Genomic DNA, 24502 nt, shown 5'->3' on the forward strand with positions numbered 1-24502 from the left:
CCGTGAAATGTCCGCCGCATGCCACTTGGTGCTGAAAGGCGGCCAAAAGCGTCTGCTACACACTGCGGTCGGCGGCCCAGTACTACACTGTGCAGATTCCACTTTCAGAACGAGGCACATCAACGGCTGCTCGCACATTAGCTAGGTAACCACCAGCCGCGTACACGCTCTTGTGTGAGAACGAGAAGTGCCAGGCGAATCCAGGCTTCACTATAGATCCCAGAAAGGACGTGAAGTTGGAACACACGCACCCGGGCACAGGCGTCTGATAGGCTCTCCACCGCACTGGCACGACATATGCAAGCGGACACTGGGTCTGCAACATACGTAATACAAGCACTGCTCATCGTCCGAGAACACCAGCAAGCGTTCTGATGTTCGGAAGCCTCGCTAGCAGCCCCATACCAGAGAAATGCGAGGGTTGCAACGCGTGAGACCGAGTATGCTACTACGGTACCGCATGCACGTTTTAATGACGGGCCATGATACGACAGCCGCAGTGGAGCTGCTGCTCTTTGACGAAGCCACTTGGGACTGCACTGGTGTTGCTTATGCTCAATGATGTTGTCTAGAATTACTTTTCATCAGAAGAGAGGCGTCTGCACAATGCCCGCTGACGCAGAGCAATGGCGCTAACGCATCATCTAGCTGCGTGTTAACGTCCTTCGTAACACTCTGTGCGACGACAGTAGCAGCCTTATGCACGGGCACCTGAAAAGAGTGAGAAGCGAACAACACCAGTACTCCACGGAGGGAAAGCGGTGTACACACCCTTGTTAAGCTCTGCCGTACGCGATAACACAGTAAGAACCACGGAGGCCACTCATCGCCGGGAGTTGCTGTTCCCCACCTCCATTTTTACTCGAAGACGAAGACAAGCTTCCCCCTTTCCTCGAAGACGACGAGTGAGTGCCTGGAGACCCTTTTCGACCAGCGCTGCTACTGCTACTGCTACTATGACTATTACCCGACCCGCTACTGCTGCTACTACTACTGCCACCACCAGTGATACCGCCTGAACGATCATTCCCCGGCTTCCTCCCCGCTCCTGAACCACCCCCACCAGTGCTAGCAGAGGAGGACGAAGGGGCTGACGACGAAGAAGAAGCTGCCGATGATGACGAGGAGCCAGATGCTGAAGACGCATCGGGTCGCCGCTCGTTCATCAAATCGATCTGCTTTGCTTTTTGGAACCTGTCCAGTTCTGCAGCACACACATGTCCGCACCACCACACAGTTCTCTTCCTTATTATCGCTTGCTGCAAAAATGCGTGCTCACTTGTAGAGAGCATGAAGCTTCATCCGTGGTGGTGTGTTTGTCCGTACCACTAACCCACGCACACAAACGGTGGAACTGTACATATTTCTCTGATTATTATACAGATCTATATAAATACTATACCTATATACACATATAAGTATATATCTACAGAGTTTTGTAGACTCTTACGCCCCAGCAAGTACTCGACAGAGCGGTGATTCGGAGTTCATCGCTGTCACGCGTATTCAACCCATTCATGTCGAGCTTTCCGCCCATTTTCTGTGTAGACAACGCATCAACAATTTTTCTCGTGCCCCTAGGCTCTCTGTCTCACGAACGTCTTTGCCCTACGTTTCTTCACTTCTCACCGCAAGACAGTGCTCGAGTTTTCGGTCCTGTGGTCGCTGTGCCTACGCACATTTGCTGAGACTCGAATGAAATGCGGTCTGGCGTGGAAGTCTTTTGATGACACCGAGGCGGCCGAGTGATGGTGTCATATATGTTTCTGTGTATTTACTTATCACTAAACATATCAGTAAAGGCAAATCGACGTGTAAAAGACATTCTGTGAGCTGTAACCGCAGCACACAAGCCTCAAGGAGCGGATGCTGTCCAATAGGGATTAGCTTCCGCTTACACGCCGAGGGGCGCAGGATTGTACACAAGCCAAGTACGGCAGCTACAGCTTCTGTTCGCTTATTCCTTCTCTCTCTTTTTTCATACCGGGAAAAGGAAGTTATCTTTCTACGTGGAAGTATAAGAATTTTGCTGCACAAGTAACGCCCGGAAAAAAAACGCAACGAGGCGTCTCACCTCTCCATACCACCACGGGCACGCTTGTCCACCCACACGAAAACACCATCTAGAATTCACTTCCAAGTGTATGTGCGTATTTTTCTTAGATAGTCTGTCTGACGGTCTATCTCTCGAATACGGTGTGTGTGTATGTGCGTGCGCTTGTGTCTCCATCAAAGAGTGGGGAAGTGTGTGAGTGTGTGTGTGTTTTACGCGGGGAGTGTGTGTATGGGCATGTCGGGGGAAGCGTGCGTGAGAGTGAGGAGGTTTTGTGTAGACACACTCAGTTCGCTCACACTACACGAGTGTAGCTAAAGACGTAGACGCTCACTAATCATGTATGTGTAGAGAGACCATCCTCCTTCTATATACAGCCATATACATATATATATAGAGAGAGATAAAGACAGAGAGAGAGAGTGCGAGAGATACAGCCCTTTATACATATATAAATATATATGCACAGGACTGGGGGCACCTGATACGTATGTAGAAACAGCACGTAATCAACCAGGACTTATTCGAATATATCGCAGGAGGACTGGTTATACACCTGAAGATTCGTAGACACGTCATGGGGCTACGCGGTGGACACCAGTATGTGATAATATTGTTACGAACTCAGTAACGACAGCGCGCAACGCTCACTCTCCTGGACTGCTGTGCAGCATAAATTGTACACAACCATACACACGCGCGCGCGCCCCACACACACACACACACACATAGATGCCCGAGTTGTTATTATGAAGGTTAGCAGAAGTCGTCCTCTCACCGTTCACAAGACCTTCTCGTCCCTGCAGGAGCAGACCCACGGGTATTCGGTGCCCTGGGGTGCATCCCTTCAACTGCACAATCAATTCATTTTCTTGGCTGCAAAAAAAAAAAAGAAGAGGCAGAAATCGAGCAAAAAACACATACACACGTGGGTAGCTACATACACACACACAAAATACGTATATGTTTACACTCACAGACAGACATGCACACACACGAACACATACACACACATATCCGTACATGCATAGGTTAGCACACCCACACACATAGTAGTCTCACAAACCGATACGTACACACACGGACACATACACACACACACACACATAAGGCTATACCCCGTCACAGGAAAAGACAGACATAAGCACTTATTCTATAGGACAGCGTGCAGAAGAAACTGCGCCTGACGCTGTGCACGTAGAAATATAAGGCAGTGTCCTTCACTTTCACAAAGAAGCGAAATTACATGAATAGCGGGCATCTGGAAGACTTTAAAAGAATGTCAGTCAAGGAAAACGATACACGCTGACGTCCAGAAAAGACACCCCAAGAAAAATTTTCTATAGCTTTCTTAGGTGAGCATGTTTGTATCTACTCTCTTTGTAGCACACGGATGTTTCTTGTCTCTCTCTCTCAACTGATGTGTTTTGCCCTATTTTCTCCTCTCTCTCTCTCGTTGTCTCTGTAGGAGAGCCACCTGCCCGTCACTCAGTCTCTCTCTTCGCATGATGCGGTTCACAGCCAACACGCACAGCCTCCTCTCCTCCCCCGCCGGTCGGTCAGTAGTACACACACGAATTATATAACCTTATATGACGAATGCTCTGCACCGCCGGCCCCACGAGGTTGTGCATATCTGTTTTCCTCTTCTACGTACACGCAGTAATGACTTTTCAATTGGGTGTCGATAACCCTCGATACCAAGAGACATATGAGGTCCCTTCTCGCCTCTCTTCAACTCACCGCTACACATTCAGACAACAGACATGTATACGACCTTCTTTCTAGCCTCGCTACTACTGACCACTACATACTCAGACAACACACATGTATACGCCCTTCTTTCCTGCCTCTCTACTACTCACCACTACATACTCTGACAACGCATGTACACTACCTCCTCTGTGTGTGTGTGTCTCTCTCTCTGTCAATGTGTGTACGGAGTCTGTTCGGTGTTATCCGTATAACAGCCTTCCTTCTATATCTATGAATAATTCAGACGTGGACGTAGGCCCTTCCTTTCCAAATACTCACAACTGTGCTTCGACTGGATGCAACCAATATCCTCTGTGTCTGCGTGTGTGTGTCTCTGTTTGTGTGTGTGTGTGTGTGTCTCTGTTTGTGTATGTGTATGTGTGCGTGTCTGTGTTTGCGTGTGGGTATGTGTGCCTGGGTAAGCGTGTGGTAGTAGCTCTTTGGTAAGCGTCAGAACTGACGAGTTTGCAGAGACAGACCACAAGCCTCGCTACTGCTTGAGTACCACCTACCGACTCACTCCCCGTTGTCTTTTCTAGTGCTAGTGTCGCGTGCTTGTGAGTAGTAGAGTGCAGGCACATTGAACACTCGCGTCCATTCACGCTACAATCACAATCCCTTGTGATGGCTGCCTTTTGGATGTGCGCAGGTGCTTCTGACAGCCTGTTGTGTGTGCATTTGCTGGATTCGGGGAGGGGAAACTTTTCATCCTACACATACGCCTTACACAGGCACACATACGCAAAGTTGTTCTTACAAGAATCTCCACCCCACAACAGACACACAAATATGGTTGTATATATATATATATATATATATGTGTATGTGTATGTGTGTATATATATGTATGTGCGTATGTGTGTATACATATATGTGTGTGCTCGTATTTGAGTGTATGTGTGTGAGTGCTTCTGTGTGATGAGAGTTGTATTATATGTGTGCTCATACTTCTCTACGTAGCACACGCCACCAAACCACACGCTCACGTACACATTTACACCATATATGTATAGAGCGTTAAAAGCGTAGGAGGTAACTCCTCGCAGTACCACCCCCACTGCGTGTTCGTCTGTTAGACGCTGCGCGTAAACTATTACGTGTCTCTTTCTCTCTCTCTCTCCGTGTCTGCTGCACTATATGAGAGTGTACGTTGTTATGTGGCTCTGTATGACTCTTTGTCTCTCTGTCGGTGTCTGGGGATGTCTCCAAGTGAGTGTACAGAAGTATTATCTGTGCCTCTATATGTGTGGACGTATGTACATCTAGGAGTCTACATACATATATTTATATATGGGTATTCATACATGTGTATATACGTACATATACATGTATACATGTATACATATATATATGTATAGGTGTGTCCCCTTTGTGTATACGTTGTGCGTGTGTGTCTGTGTGTGCCCCCGCTGACCGTATTGTTTTGAAGACGCGCATTAATCTTCCAACGGATTGAACTTTCTTGCGTAGTGCATCTGCACGCTCTTTACTCAATTGGTTGGCTGAAAAGAATTGATTGAAAGAGAAAATCCACCCACACACACCCACACACATAAGAGAGAAGAACAGTTAGTCTCATGCGAAACGAGAAAAAATAATGCCGACAATGCAGCAACAGACACACCCCCACCGACACACATCTATTTCGCCCAGCCATAAAAACACGAGCACACAAATATACCCACGCGCAGATACACATTAAATCCAGACACATGGGCACATGGGCAGCTTATGTACCCATGCGCGTACACACTCATACCCACACATATACCCACGCCAATACACACATATATGCCCTCAACCATGCGTACACACACATCTGCTCACGCGCATACATAGATACGTGAACATATAGATAAACTCACATAGGTAGATAGATAAATACTTACATACATACGTACACAAACACACACATTTATACGTACGCCCGCACGTCCACGCCGCGCATACATACACACGCATACACCCAGGCGCATACATAAGCACTGATATATCCACGTTCATACATCCACACACATATATACGCGAGAGCATACATGTATACACATATACTCAGGCGCACACATTCACACGCACACGTAACCCACGCCATACACCCACAAACATACACACGCACATATATACGCATTTGTATATCCGTACCGACACACACCCATAAGCGAATACACGTATACACAACCACATACGATACACTCTCTCACACAAACACCTACACATCTATATATATATATATATACACATACGCCCCCGCACAGCCACACCCCTGTGTGTACGCATGTGTTTTATTTTCTGCGTGTGTGTGTGTGTATGTGTATGTGAACGACCGCGGGGGTGTGGTCCACATACGTATGCGCGCGCACACACACACACACACACACACACACACACACACCGGTATATAAACACCTATGTTTACACAAAGACGCAGAGGCGTGCAAAAAGGCATTCTCACAAGCCTTTGACGAGGAAGGTACACTGGAAGACTCAAGCTTCAGGACTATGAGGAGGCACTATTGCTTACGATAGACCTGTAAACACCCCTGTGTGTATATAGATATATTCTCTAGATTATATATATATATGGAAAAAAAGCAAAGTATATTGCAAGTTGCCAAAGGCGAGCAGAGTTTCCGTTTCTGAAGTCAGCTTGTAATATAGTAGTGAAGACAAATAGACACAAGTATACACCAGTTGAAGGAGGGCAGGCGGCTGTTGCTGCTACTGCAATGCAACACTATCTTCGAAGCTTCTTCGTATACACACTGACGGGGTAGTACGCGCAAGCGTACATACTCTCTAAGTAAGCAAACGAACTGCCTTCAAGGAGACGAACACAGAGTACTCTGAAGACTCAACAGCACAAGTATGTAAGACTTATGCTAGAATACACATTTTCATGCAGTACTCCAAAACTTCTGTAGGCATATGTATACATAACGTGTATCATGCATATGGAAGCCAACACTGCCTCTGGTTATGTATATATCTATGTGAAGAGGAGAGGCCATTCTTTTTACTGAAACAAGTACGTCTTCCATATTATATTCTCAAACTCTCTCTCTTTCCAGTCAGTACACAAATTGTATTCAGATCGTAATGTATAGCATAGAACTCTGAATTGTAAATAGTGTATACTACCTAGTGATCTAGACAAGCACACTTTGTTGGTATATATACCCTTGTACATATATATATATATATATATACATAGTCTTACAATTATTGCATAGGTACCCTATTGCATAGGTGTATATATCTCTAGTATGACATCAGTATCTATACGCATGTAGATACTCGTATACACGTACGTAGATATATATATATATATATATGAAGGGAGAGGTTTACACATATATATGTATGGAGGAATCTAAATATACGTTTACATATGTATGAAATTATCTACTGATATCTCTTCATATCAGTTCATATGCTGATATGATAATACTCATCTACATATGTATATACGGGAATATATATATATATATACATAGGCACATCAGTACAAATATATATCCGCCTATATATATATATGTATATAATCATTTGTACTTGTACTATTATGTTTACCTATATATAACCATATATATATATATATTCAATTTTGTGTAATTGGTGCTTCTATATTGTGCTAGTAAGTAAATCCACTCCCTATATATATATATATTCTCATATAATTTTCAGGTATACTCCCCTACACATGCATATATATATGTTTACTACATGCGTCTTGAGCGAATATCACTGGCATGTTTTTGTAGAAGTACCCATTGAAAGCAAACCAGGTTTCCTCGTCCTTGAAAATAATAGCACATGACCTCGAAAGTAAAGAAAATTTGTAAACTGATAACTTACTTCCTCCCGTGGCGGCGCCACCACCCGGTCGTCGGGGGCGTGCCGTGCTCTCTGGTAGTTGCGCGTTCATGAGGTTTATTACCTGTCAGAGAATATCATAATAAACTTACGCAAAGAAAATATGTGAAAACGACAAAAGTAAGGAGGAGTACGAAACAGCAGAAATGATAAGGAAGTACTTATCAAGAAAAAAAAAAAGAGAAACATGAACAAAAAAAAACCGTAGACACGTTTGAAAAATTTGCCTCCAGAAGGAGGAGAGAGAAAACACGCGAAGCAAAAACATTCTACACATTTGCACATATTGCGAGAAAAAGGAAAACAGCACACACTCAGACATTTACACGCACCGGCGAGCACAAAAAATGTCCATTTCTGCAGAGCTGTAGCTGAGATTAACTCATGTACATATTATTCTGTATACTATACTATATATATATATTTATCCTATTCAGAGTTATGCAGTAAGAGATGAAACTTAGTAGTAGATATATCTACATATTTGAATATATGTGGATATCCAGGGAAGCACAGGTAATTATTATTACTATCTTATATAGAGATTATAACAGAGGGTCACATACCTGCAGATAAAATATTCCAGATGTCTATGCAGATATTCATGCATAAACAGGCGATTAACCTTCAATCTCCTATAGATATCTCTCTTTCATATACATATATATAACGATATATTCACGCACTGAGAGATACGCATATATATATAGGTATACAGGGCTATGCATTGACAGGTAAGGTGTACAGGTTATATACATATATATGTATATATATATACATATGTGAGATACACATGTAAGGTGCACAGGTAATTCTGCCTCTCTCACAAATATATATATTTACGTGCATACACATATGTATATATATATGTATATATGTTCATTACGATAGTTCAGGTGAACTAGATTGTGACGTAGGTAGCCATGTACGGTGATTATATATGCGTCAACTTTCACAGGTATACATGTATACATGTATATATATATGTATGGCTACGCACTGTTACATGAAGTATTCTGGCTAGATATATAGGAGATATCCATGGATGTACAGGCGATAATGTCTCTATCACAGACATATACGTAGATATGTTTGTGTGGTGATTCGCGTTATATAGGAGATATCCATGGATGTACAGGCGATAATGTCTCTATCACAGACATATACGTAGATATGTTTGTGTGGTGATTCGCGTTATATAGGAGATATCCATGGATGTACAGGCGATAATGTCTCTATCACAGATATATACGCAGATATGTTTGTGTGGTGATTCGCGTTTTTATGGATTGTTAAGTCAACGTAAACGTACGTAGGAAGCCACCTATGGTGGTTTTGTGTTGATCTCATTCATATATGTGTAGGGTTATGCACTGGCAGATGTACGAATGTAGATACATATACAAACCCTTTGTACGTACAGACATATATACATGTTCTCTATGTGCTAGTAATCAAAGAAATGTATGTTCGTATACACTTGTATACGTATGTCTATATTTTTCTATCTATACGTAAATATATATATATATATATATCTACCTACATACGTTTAGATGTAATGTATTACAGATACATACGACGACATATTCGCATATGTGGGCATATATATATATATATATATATATATAATTACACAGTGTATATACGTACATATACGCATAGACATGAAACGGTAAGCTGCCTAAATTCAGTTATATATATATATATATACGCATACAGGCACCCGCACTCCAAGTATTAAAAAGTCTTCGTATATATATATAGGTATGTGTGGAAGCAATTTTTTGAAGGTGGTTGTGTGTGTAGAAGGGGGGTAGTAGTGTCTCAGTTTCTTTTTTGTCTCTGTGTTTTTTTTTTTTTGCGTACGTCTTGGGGTAGCTCCACATTATCCACGTCGTCGTCTTCATCCTCGTCTACAGATGAGTTCAGAATCCCGTAAAGCATCTCCGTGACTGAAGTCGAGACAAGAGAATAGAGATGTGCACCGAAAACTGACAGAAGTTACGAAAGAGTAATGATGCGATGGTATTGTTGATGCTGTACGATTTTCTCCATGTTAGTCCGGGTATTATATATCCAGTAAAAGACAAACACACACATACACACATATACGCACACAAATACACACACACATACACGCACATATATATACACATACATACAAATACACATTTATATATATATATATACGCACACAGATACACACACACAGACACACATACGCACACATACACACACAAACACACACACACACACACACACACACAACGCCACATCCCCACCAAACACGCGTGCCCCTTGTCAGGAAGAAGAAAAGAATGAAAGCACATGAGGGAACATATGTATGTTCTTTGTAATAGATTACTACCTGCACAATTGCAGACACAGACACACACAAAGACATGCACTACCCGAAGAAGGTGTGAGATGTGCATATTAAACACATACATCTATTCATTATTGGACCCATGCCGCACTACCTGCTTGCCGCCATTCTACCCCGCTGCATTGTCTTAAGACAGTAACATTTGTCTCTCTCTCTCTCTCTCTTTCTCTCTGTATGTAGCTACATATATATATATATATATGTATATATATAGAGAGAGAGATACATATATATATATATATATATGTATATATGCACATTCATACATACATCTGTACATGCACAATCATACATTTATATATGTATGTATATCTTATTTATGTGAAGAGACAGAGAGTGCTACACGTTGGATACATTCAACACTCATTGAATGTGATACATTCACGTAAACATATAATTAGACGTTAATTTTGAGTGTCGCTAACCGCGTCACTAACACTGACTGTGCATACCAGCGTACATACATATATACATATATATATATATACACACTCACAAATACTGACAAACAGAACGAATATATATATATATGTATATATGTATATGTATAAACAATGATATATATATTATTATGAACGCGAAGGGTGGTACGTACAAACGAGTTACAGGGAGAAAGTGCCGTCTAGATCTGTTGCCTCCATACACACAAATACTCACAAACATACACACACAGAGGAGGTACACAGAAATACACATGCACAAACCCACACGTGTGCATAGTGACTCGGCGGAATTTCAAATGGCTTCTCCGCTTGTGCGTTGCCTACGTCACACTGCCGTGTCTTCTGTCTCCTTCCGTCAGTAGCAGCAGTAGTTGTTGCGGAGCAGCTAACAAGCCTGTATGTGCGTATGTGTATATGTATGTGTGAGAAGGGTGTATGAGAGCTTTGCTTTGTTTTTCCTTCTCTCTGTATGTCTTTCCTCCTTTTCTTTCTCTCTCTCTCGCTCTTTCTGTCTTTTACTGTCTGTCGTGGATCTTTGTTTTTCTTGTCAGCTTGTTGTGATCTTTTAATAGGGAAAGAGGAAATGTTTCTATCGAGAAAACAGACCTTTTTCCGAGACGAAGGGAATTGACCATGTGAAGATGTCCATAAAATTTGGCAGGTGATACGGATGAGGACTGAAATTAAATTGTTGAATATTCAACGTATTATTCTGCAGAAAAAACACATACACACACACTGCCCACCCCATCACACAGTATTTCGAATACATATATGTTTATGTATATCACAGACACATATATATGTACATATATATAACATACGTATACATATGCATTGTGTGGCTGGTTGTTCAATGTATTGTTCTGCAAAAACCTATATACACAGCCCATGCCACTACATGGTAAATCACTACATATTCAACAGAGATATACATACCTATATATATATAAATATACATGCATATTCGTATATCCATGTATATATATATATATAAAATGTATATATGGTTTAAACTGTGTAATGTTTCATGTATGGTCTTGCAGGAAGAAAGACATATACAGCCCATGACACCTTAGGGTATTTTGATACTTACAATGGAGCACATGTGTATATATATCTACATATATATTTTAGACATATACGTATGCATGCGTATATATATATATATATTGACTAATCAAATATTTAACGTATTACACTACAGAAAAATACATACATGTGTACAGCTCATGCCACCACACGATACTCTGATACACATATACAATACACACGTACATATATATATGTATATAACATATGAATAAGTATATATATATACAGATACCGTGTATATATGTGCTTTAGTTCATTGAGATAATGATGCGGTATTCTGCTGGGATAAATATACAGAGAGCCCATGCCATGCCACACGGTTCACTCTAACAGATACATAACATGTAAGGCATATACGTACGTATACATATATACATATATATGCATGTATACTGATGTTGGACATTCAATATATATATGTAAAAATATATATATATATATATGCATGTATAATGATGTTGGACATTCAATATATATATGTATATATATATATATATGCATGAATATAGATGTTGAACATTCATGTAGTATTCTGTGAAGAGATATACAGTACATATAAAGAGCCCATGCCAACACACGATATATGTACACAAATATTGAACACGTAAATATATGTGTATATATATATATGCATGCATATACAGCGGACTGGTGAGTGATAAGTATATATATATATATATATTATTCTGCATATATATACATATATTTACATTATACATATATGTATGCATGTACAGCGAATCGGTGAGTAACTAATGTGTATATATATTACACTGCAAATATATATATATATATATAATATGCATATATGTGTACGCATGTTATACAGCGAATTGGTGTGTATTATTGAGTGTGTACTAAATCGCAGAAAGAGACACAGATACATGTACACATACAGCCCTCCTATCGAAAGATGCAAATGAAAATGTCAGAGCAGTCCAGTCCAGTTAGTTAGTGCAGACTCAATACTTTATATGTGTATCAAAATATGAAACATATACACATATATTTGTAGAGAAGACAGATATATCAAGTCTTCTCTCCAGCGGTGGTCATCCATTCACACACAGACATGCATACATATGTTTACATACATACATATATCTGTATGTATATGAACATACGTATATATATACTTCACACTATATATATATATATATATGGTCATGCACGAGATACAAAGACGGCGATGCCGCAGAGGCAAAGCATTGCAGCGGATGAATGCGACGGGTTGTAAGTGATATATGAGAGATATTCTCCTCTCGTGTCTTTCGTACTTGTATGACGCAGTCTCGCACATGTATATACACCTACATGCATATATATATATATATATAGATATGTGCTTGCATTTCATTTACATACATTCGTATACATATGGTATTTATATATACATATAGTATTTATACATACGTGTATCTCTATATGTATACGCCATATATATACGTATACATATATATTTAGGTAATACAACAGAGAGATGAGAGTATGGCACAGAAACTCCTTATACATAAGTATATAGAAATCTGTTACGTACAATCCTCGCCCCCAAATGTATATAATAAAGAGTTACTCCCCAGACGACGAGTGACGCTTTTGTGTATTAGCGTCCTTCTGTGTTTCTGTTGATCGTGCATGCACGTGCACAAGATTACACTGAAATAGAACAGAGAAACGCACAAAAATATTCATACACACGTAGATACATACGCACATTCACACATATATACATATACATATACATATATACTGAATACATGTACATCTACAGAGATGCATACACATATACAGCATTATCCAAAGCGGAATTACAAATACTTGGGTTGCAATGTGGTATATATAATTAGCTGTACAGCACAGTTGTATACAAATAGGTGACAAAGTCGTATCGAAAGCAATGTTGTATGGAAGTGGGTGACAATGTCGTGTATTAATAAACAGTGCAATGTGGTGTGAAAGTGACAAAAATATCCTATAGAATTACGTGGCAATATCGCACATATATATAGGTGACAATATCGTATATAATTAGATATAATTAGGTTGCAATATAGTATATATATACCTATGTATATATATAATGTCAGACCTATGTTGTATGTAAGTAGGTGGTGACAATGTCGTATGTATAGACATATGTATATATATATATATAGAGAGAGAGAGAGAGCAATGTTGTACATAGGTGGTGACAGGGTCGTCCATAAAAAATAGATAGAGAAATGTGGTACACACGTGACGGCATCGTATATAATTATGTGAAAATGTCATACTCATATATATATATATATATAGTCAAAGCACTCTTGTACGTAAGTAAACGTAACAATGCCGTATATATATATATATATATTCATAGCTAGAGCACTGTTGTAAGTAGGTGACAAGGTAATATATAAATAACTATAGAGCAATGTTGTATATAAGTAAGTAAGCACGACGTGTATAATCAAGTCGGGGCAATGTGTGTCGTAAGTATATTATTCATAATATAATGTCCATCCTCTATCTCTGTATATCATCACGTCTTTGCACAGATAATATGAAGAGACGGAGAAGAGGATGTGCCACGACCGTACACAGCCTGCCTCATGTATTTATTTATATATATATATACACATATGCAACGTACAATGGCTCATATATATATATATGCAGCGTACACTGGGTTATATATATATATATATACATAGGCACCGTAAATTGGTACACACATATATATATATATATATATGCAAAATACTTAGGAATAGAATTAGATGTACTGCAAGATAATAAGTAATATTCCGTAATAGTGTAATAAGAGTTAATTTTTCGGCGGGGTCTTTTCACAGATAGTAATAGACGCACATACTGGAAGTGACACGAGAGGTATGAGAAGGCACACTAAGTCATGCAATGAATGGGAAGGAGCGCGTGATCATAGATAGACAGATAGATACAGACAGAGAAACTCCTGAGAAATATACGTAAACAAACGTGGTACTAGTAGCAGAACTCCTTGTGCTAGTAGTTAACCCACAGGTACTAACTGTAGTACTAGGAGTGTACTAGTAGCACACAGATAAATATACATAGTGTAGTAGTAGTAGTAGTATTAGTAGTAGTAGAAGACTATTAGCACACTAATATGTTTGCATATATGTGCATGTTTGGTATTGCAGATTGTTGCTGTATACCACTGGAGATATATGTGTGCACTACTACAAGTAGTACGAGTAGTAGTAGTAGTACTAAATAAAAGTAGGAGTGGAGTATCTACGTGTGTAGGTATAATAGTAACCCCCAAGAGCCGTAGTAGAGAGCCCTACTTTCTTTTCGCATGTGTAGCAGTCTCAGTACTAGTATTAGTAGCAGGAGTAGTAGTAATGGTAATAGTAGTAACATTAGTAATAGGACACTATATTATACATATACATATATATATATATGTGAATCTATATGTGTCACAGTATTCGAAGTAGTAGTAATAGTAGTAGTGGTTATATTTAAGTCCTACTATTACTACACCAGTGTACGTAATGTATGCGTAGTAGTAGTTGTAGTAGTAGGAATAGTAAGTAGCAGTAAGAATTCGTAGAAGTAATAGTAGTAATAGTACAATAGTAGTAGGAGCGCTAATAGCAGGAGAAGTAGAAGTCTTGATAATACCAGTAATAATATACAGAGGCCGTGGTAAAGAGCTGTAATAACAGCACAAGTAGCAAGGGAAACACTACGCCTAGTGGTTGTGGTAATAGTAGTTGTAGTGCTTCTACTACAAGTAGACAATAAGCAGCACTACTATTACTGTTCCTGATACTACTACTACTACTACTATTACAATACGACTACTACTATTACAATACGACTACTACTATCAACACATATGCATATATCCTAGAGTCCGACTGGTAGTAGTAATAGTAGTGGGAGTAGTAGTAGTAGTAGTGGGTGTATTAGTAGTAATAGTGGTAACAGTAGTAGTGGGAGTAGTGAGAGCAGCATTACTGACGTATAGATATGTAGTGTCATATATGTACCTCGAAGGTTAGAACAGCGCCCTTGTTGTTGTAGACGTCGCAGTAATTCGGAGCAGAAAATATCGTTATTACCTGCAAGCAGAAGAATAATATATACTCATACACAATATATATATATATATACATCTTAGAGATATTACACATACATACATACATAACTCTCTCTACATATATTCGAAATCGAAGAATTTATTATATATATATGTATATCACAGAGAGATAATTCACACATACTTATAGACACATATGTCTCTCTCTCTACGAATAACTCGCTTTCGCTCTCTCTCTCGACAAAGAAATGTATACATATGACACATATTTTGTACAACACAAGCAATACCTCGGCTCATATACTACTCCCATCTATGAGTCTATGTCTGACCATATATATATATGTACACACACATACATACATAACGCTAGTAATATCATAATTCATCTCCAGTATATTTACGCTTCTTCTGCCGTTATATGTCATATATATATATATTTACACATATAATCCACATATACATACATATATGTATATATTCAACATACATGATCACTATAGTAATAATATTGTAATGGATCTCTATTTTACTTACGCTCCTTTTGCCGTTATATGTCATATATATATCTGCTCTGGAGGTATGATTTATTCACAATAAATTACTGTGGCAGTAGCGTTTGTTGTACTATATAATATCTATCATATACATATACACACTTATGTACACGTATATACATATATACATATATATAAGTAGATATATGTTTATATACGTAATCAATCCCAAACTAGCTTTCTTGAATTCCAGCACATTACTCCCTCCTTATCCCTTTGGCAAATACATATTTGCGTATACATATGTGCATATATATATATATATATATAGTCACTCTAGGAGTGAAAACGGATATACATACAATATGTGACTCTTGCAATAGAACAATTGATTACTAACAGACTCACTGTCCTGATGTGGTAGTACGTCAAGTATACATACACATATACACATATATATATACGCACGCACATACACATATACATATATATACACATATATACTTATACCCGTATATATATAAAGAGAGAGAGAGCGACATAATTAATCTAGACGCTGCGTTACTAATTTCAAGTAGATTCGTTTGTGCCCTTTGCTGTACGTCATACATACGTATATACATACATCCACACGTGATTACTTTAGCGATATGCTTATTGTTTTTCTCCTGGAAAGTTTGAATGCCTGTGCTTTTTCAGAAGTATGTTATATATGTATATGCACTTAATTTAGTTATATATACTTGATCACTCTATCACTACGCGTATTGTTCTTCACTACATATACCTGTCTGTCTTCTATTGCTGTCGTATGCTATACGTATAGATACATATACATAGACATATATATATATATATATAAATGTTACGAAGAAAATATAAATACATATATTTTTAGTAGCAATATCATGTACAGATAGTAACACTAGTAACATCGGTACTGCTCTCCGATATACTCACGCCATTTTCGCTGTGATTTGTCACACACATATGCATACATACTTAAATATATCTATATCTATATCTATCTACATATGTATATCCATATATATAGACATCTACGTATGTATGCAATTACTTTAGAAATGTCGTTAATAAATGTTAGACTACTCTAGCAATATGCTTGCTCTTACCATCAATGTGCACATGCTAATTCCGCTGCCTTATGGTACTGTATGTACAGAATCACTAATCACTCTAGCAATAGCGTTGCTGAGCTTCTGTATACTAGTGCTTCTCTTGTTGTAATATTATGATTATATATATACATATGAATATATGTATATATAAGAACTCTAACCAGAGCCTTGGTGAGCTTCAGTATACTCAAGCTCTTCTCGTTGTAGTATGTGGTACGTCATTCATATATATGTATATATATATTTACATATATACATATACGTAATGACTTCAACCACAGCGTCGTTGAGCTCCAGTATACTCATGCTCCTTTCGCTACTGGATGTAATACCTTATGAATAGATATATAAATATATATATGTATATATATACGTACTTACGCTAATAACCAGAGCATTGTTGTGCTTCAATATATAATCATGCTTTATTATTGCAGCATGTAGTATGTATTTCACACATACATATATATATAGTAATTACGTATTAGTCATTACGTATATACATATGTATGTATATATATATATATATATATATACGTAATCACTTTTATAATATTGCGTTGTTGAGCTTAAATGTATTTATGCTCTTTTCGTGGTATTACGTAGTACGTTCAGAGTATATGTGCAACATACATATATTAATATGTATATATATGTATATATATGTTTATTTGTATATATATAATAACTTCAGCAGAAGCGGTATTAAGCATTAGTGTACTCAAGTTCATTGTATGGTAGTATGTTATACATATACATAATTACTCTCGTAATAATAGCTGTATTAAGCTTTAATATACTGCACCTGCTCCTTTTGCTGTAGGGTGCTTTGTGTATATATATACTTAATTACTCTAGTATTAGCGTTACTGAGCTTGTATATATATATATATATAAATATATATATACGTATGGTAGTTTTGTTATAGTACGTGCTTCTTTTGCTGTAGTGTGTTCTATATAGGTATATACATGCTTAATTAGTCTACCAGTAGCGTTGTTGAGCTTGCATATATATATATATATATATATAGGCATGCTGGTTTTGTTGTAGTATGCTTAATATACATGATCTCTCTAACAGTAGTAGTGTTGCTGGTCACAAGTCTACTCCTCCTATTGCTCTAACAAGATCGTTATTACATAATTCAAAACCTTAGCATATTATATATTTACTCAATTCTAGTATATTGTTGCTCGTTACACTGTTTAGTATACCATACATATATGATATGTAAATATCTGTATCTTTACTGAAGAGAGAGGGACAGAAATTTCTCATATTAAAATATACATATGCATATGCATATATACATACATATGCATGTAAATATATATATATATATATGCACATATATGCATATACACGTACGACAGAATGTATATTACTCTCTCTTGTGTGATAGTTACGTAGAATTGCAATGACTAACTTGTTGTTATTACTACTACTACTTTGAAAAGAAGAATATGTCTCATAGAGTTACAATTAGTAGAGCTCCCACGTTGTCGTCTTAGACACACACATACAATAGAAAATTTGAAAGACACACATTAAACGTACACAATGAGGGAATACTAATACTACTCTACGCTACGTCACCCTCTCCATACTACCTACTGGAGATATTTCTTTGCTCTAGACCATATCAACATATATATTCGTATTTGTCTATCTACAGGATGACTCATTCTGTTGTTTGTTTTTCTCTATTCCTCTCTCCTTTCTTTCTTTCTGTTTTCTCGCTTCCACTTCCTCTCTTTCTCTTTCTGTTCTTCTTTCTCTCCCTCAGTAATGTAACGCTAACATTTCCTCTTCTTTTCTTACAGTAGTCGAAAAGCCTCTTCGCTATTATTTCTCCGATGCGCTTTACAACTCCATTACCATGCTTCTGTCTCTAGTACTATCTTTTTCTAGTATCTCTCTCTTCTCCGCTGACTCCCTCTCTCCGCTTTTCAGTGTTCTCGACCGTAGTAGTACTGGTGATATGTATGTATGTGGATATGTGTGTGTGTGTGTGTGTGTCTATTTCTCTCTCTCTCTCCTCTCTCTCTGTCTCTCTTACAGTCGGGAAGCCTGTCTTTTGATTTGTCTGATGCATCTTGTAACCCTCCAGCTGAGCCTCATGCGCCCGGAGAACGGAGAGTAGGCCATTACGATCGAGGAAGCTACTTGCTGCCGAATAACCGAAGAAAAAACTACAGCCTCTGACATCATTTGGAGTAAAACTATCTGTATAATTCAAACAGAAAACACGAATTAAGTCCTCTTTAAAGCCATAATATATACAATACAACCATATACATTTACACCTACATGTATATATATATTTATATCACTATTAACATATGCGCAGATATCGGTGAACAAAAGAAGAAAAACAGACATCCTTTGAGATCATTTGGAGTAGAAGTAGCTGTGAAATCGAAGAACGAAAACAAAAAAAACCATTCCTCTGAAGCCATAATATATAATACAAACACATGCACTTACATATATATATATATATACATATATCACATTGGTATCTACGCAGATACCTCTGTCACCACTTGATATACAATTACTTGTCTAATATAGAAACTCACAGCACACACAAACAAGTCTTTTGAAGCAAATAGAACTTGAATACAAACTCATACACATATATTCATATATACGCACATATACGCACATATATATATATATATACATATATAAAACATGTACACACAGCAGTAATACTGAATACTAACATACACATATATACATCCATACACATCCATACACATTCATACACATATACGTTTATATACATACACTCATATATATACATATATATGTGCATTTCAATAACATATATGCGCACAGCAAGGATGTTGAATACGAACACATTTATACACATACACAGACACACAGATGCTTTGCAGCCATTTATATATATACACACACATATACATATACACCTCTATACATACACATATATATATGTATATATATATATATATACCAATGACATCTACACACGTACCGACGACTAACAGAAGCAACCCGCCCCCTCTACCATCCCCCACATAAAAACTGCCCCAGAAAAATATTTCGTACTTCGTATATATATATATATCTACATATGTATATATATGTATATAGATATCATATATATATGCATCTATATATATATATATATATATATATATATATGTATAGCTTCCTTGCCACACATGAATGTTATCAACACATAGCAAATATCAATGCCTATTCATATGTACGTACGTGCCTATACATACGTACGGACGAACGATGTTATCAGAATATGACTGATCCTTACCCAGTACAACACATAGACAAAAGTCATTCATAGCAGGTGAACATACACACACACGCACATACTACGGAGATACGCGCCTTTACGTGTGCCCCTCTGTGTGTGAGTGTGTGCATATATGTGTGTGTATATGCATATGTGCGTGTGTGTGTGTTTTCACGTGTGTGTGCGTGTGTGTGTATTCATATGTATTTGTGTATGTGTTGGCGTGTGTATGTACATCTGTATATGTATGTATGTATGCGTATATGTGTATATGTGTATATTGCTTACAAGAGTATATACAGACGACACACACACATGCCTATGTTGCAAAGATACGCGTCCTCATCTGTCTGTGTCTGTCCGTCTGTCTGTCTGTCTGTGTCTGTCTGTCTATCTGTGACTGTCTGTTTGTGTGTGTCTGTCTTTGTGTGTATCCCTCTGTCTGTCTCTGTGTCGGTGTGTACTTGCGTATACTATACGTGTCATCTCTGTGTGTGTGTGTGCCTGCGATGTTTTATGTGTGCGTAGTAGTACAATTTTCGAAGAGGAACTCGATGTTGTTTGTGCTTTTCTTTTGTTCTCTTACCTTCGGGGTTTCGAGTTGCATCGTCTTTCGCTTCGTCGAGAGGGTCCGCCCACAACAAATCACAAAACAGTCCTCCACGCGGAGGCTCTTGGAAACGATTTACGGCTCCCACTTGGCTCAGCTGCAAAATCGAGTTTTACGTGCATGCATATAACGTTTATTATTACTACTATAATAACTCACATACAGGTTGGTATATCTCTAGAAAAGAAAGAACACAGACGACAGCAGCACAAACAAAGAAGAAAGCACAGCAGCAAAACAAACAGCAACAGCAGCAGCAAAACAAACAGCAACAACAGCAGCAAAACAACCAGCAACAACAGCAGCAAAGCAACCAGCAACAACAGCAGCAAAACAAACAGCAACAACAGCAGCAAAACAAACAGCAACAACCGCAGCAAAGCAAACAGCAACAACCGCAGCAAAACAAACAGCAACAACAGCAGCAAAACAAACAGCAACAACAGCAGCAAAACAAACAGCAACAGGAGCAGCAGCAAGCGGAACAGCAACAGCAGCATTCATAGCATAAGACCAAACAGCAGCAGCAGCAGCAGCATAAACATTTAGCTGTACAAAGAGTATGGACAGCAGCAGTATGCCAACACTAGCAACAGAAGCATAAAGAACAGCAGCAGTAATAAACATTACTAGTACAAACTATACATACACAGCAGCAGCACCAGCAGTAGTATAAAAAGCAGCAATCGAAGCAGCATAAACAACAGCAGCCGTCCAGACACTGACAGTAAAGGTGTGCAGAAACAGCAGCAGCAGCAGCAACATACTCAGTACATGCGCACGAAGACCAGCATCAGCGTTATTATGATAGCGGTATATGAATATACCGTCTATACTATTGTATACTATTATCATACATTAGTATCATCAATACAGTAAGCATATATATACATATATATATACGTATATATATACATATGTGTATACATAATATATATATGAGATTGAACAAAATACCAGTATTATGCAATACTATAATTCTCATCATTAGTTTCATAGGAGATACAAATCATGACTTTATGATACGCTTATGTATAATATATGACTATTGCCATATATATATATATATTTTACGCAGGAGTAATATTGAGATATATACGTTAACACTACAGCAGTAATCATAATAGTAGTGATTTCTAGTATATTATTACTATTCATTATTATTAATATAATACAGTGAAGATGGACTATATATACTATCGTAATAATATATACTCAAAACATATATCTTACTTTCATGATAGCTCTCTAACATTATATTATATCAGTGACATACAGTAAAATCTACACGCATACATCTACACATATATATATATATATATATATATATGTATGGCTATCCTGCAATACAAGCAACATCTTCAACGCAAATGCACGTCCCCACAGATTCGTGCATACATTACACATATATTCCGACATATATACGTAAGTGTATGTATATATATATATGTACCAGTGCCATCTAGCAGCGGCAGCAGCAGCAGCAGTATTTTATCATTATAATTATTCTACTTAGCAACAGCAGGAGCATCCTTAGTAGCAAAAAAACAATATAATAAGCCACAGCGACAGTACTCCTAGCAGTCGCATTACTAAGATTATCACTATTTTTATTATTACTATCGATAGTAGTAGCAGCAGAAGTATTCTACTAGCGACACAGCAGCAGCAGCAGTGTATCATATTATTACTGATAATAGTAGTAGCAGAAGTCTATGTATTATCATTAGTATTATTAGTATTCGCCGCAGCAACAGGCGGAATGCCGTAAGATGAAGCAGCAGCATCATTACTACTATAAACATGAGCAGCATAATACTAGCAGCAGCAGTCTCTATATTACTACTAATAGTAATAGCAGCAGTTTTATATTATCATTACTATTACTACTATGTATCCTATTAGCAGCAACAGCAGCGTCATCAGTGACAGTATCAATATTATTATTATTTATATTATTATTAGTAGTAGTATCAGTATTAGCGACAGCAGTAGTATTACCATAACTATTAGAAAAAAAAGCGGCAGCAGCAGTATTTTATTATCACAGTATACTAGCAGCGGCAGCAGCAGTACTATAAATAATAATATTATTACTCCTACATATGTATATATACTATTAGCAGCAGTATTGTAAATAGCGGCGGCAGTAACAACGTGAGCAGCAGTAGTAGCAACAGTTTGACTGAGGCAGCAAACAGCACCCGAGGCAGCACCATGACAGTGAACCGAGTGAAATTCAAGGTACAGCATTATATCTCTTTCTCTCTGTCTCCATCTCTCTCTCTTTACATGCAAACAATGACTGCGGTACACGTTCTCGCACACATAATACGCCTACACATGTACACACACGCACAACACACACATGCATATATATATATATATATATCTTGATAAGCATATATGAAGACATACATACATAGTTGTTTACACCTATACATATATACGTATATGTATATATATATATATATATACATATACGCTTAACGTGTGTGTGTGTATGTGTATATGTGTGAAATTTTTTCAAGGTATGGTCTCAATACCGTATTACAGAAGAAAGTGAAGACATACAACTTTCAAATCTGGACTAAGACCTCCGTGTAGAGCAAGAAACTTTCCGTCGATGACTGCTGCAAGTGGTAGTGCGTCAAAGGCCTGAAAAAAAGAAAAGAAAGAACTCTCAAAAGATTGGCTTGTGTAGGAAGCATGTCTTTAACAATTTTCTGCAAGTAGAAGTGTGGAACATCAGATACAAAAGCAACATAGGGAAGAAGACACAGCAACATGCATGCAACAGACCCATTCAAATGAGAGAGGAAGAAGAGCATATAGGGTAGTAAGAAGGACAGACTATATTCAACATTCTGTTAACACCATGGTCACACATCAGTATACTACCAGCAGCATTTATTCTTTACATATGACGAACTGCAGCAAAAAAAGAGAAGACAACAACAGCAGCGGCACTAGCACCACCACCAGCAGCAAAGCAGCAGCAGCATTAGCAGCAAAAGCAGCAGCAGGGGCGGCACTAGCATTAGCAGCAAAAGCAGCAGCAGGGGCAGCACTAGCATTAGCACTACCACCAGCAGCAAAAGCATGAGCACGAGCACCACTCATATTTAACAACAGCTGCAGCGGACGAATTACACAGTAGCAGCTGCTGCTGCTGCAGGATAAACAACGGCAGCAGCAGAAGCATCATTTGCTTATAACAACGATAGCAGCAAGAAGAGTGGAGAGACACCAGTGGCAGCAGCAGCAGTCGTACCTGCACGTGACCCAT

At 38.1% G+C, this 24502-nt stretch overlaps 1 protein-coding gene across 1 annotated transcript; it reads right to left on the reverse strand.

Annotated features, from left to right (window-relative positions):
* Positions 1 to 776: 776 nt before the first annotated feature.
* LOC131478856 (serine/threonine-protein phosphatase 2B catalytic subunit 1-like) lies at positions 777 to 23926 on the reverse strand (the record flags this gene model as incomplete). The annotated part of the gene is made up of 10 exons (XM_058659417.1): positions 777 to 1204; positions 2832 to 2929; positions 5223 to 5310; positions 7682 to 7745; positions 9551 to 9636; positions 11120 to 11225; positions 15631 to 15702; positions 19380 to 19546; positions 21190 to 21310; positions 23788 to 23926. Coding segments are annotated over 10 exons (1369 nt in total), but the record flags the coding sequence as incomplete, so codon positions are not given.
* Between the last annotated feature and the right edge of the window lie 576 nt (positions 23927 to 24502).

Source organism: Ochotona princeps, unplaced genomic scaffold (genome assembly GCF_030435755.1).
Source record: "Ochotona princeps isolate mOchPri1 unplaced genomic scaffold, mOchPri1.hap1 HAP1_SCAFFOLD_3918, whole genome shotgun sequence".
NCBI lineage: Eukaryota > Metazoa > Chordata > Mammalia > Lagomorpha > Ochotonidae > Ochotona > Ochotona princeps.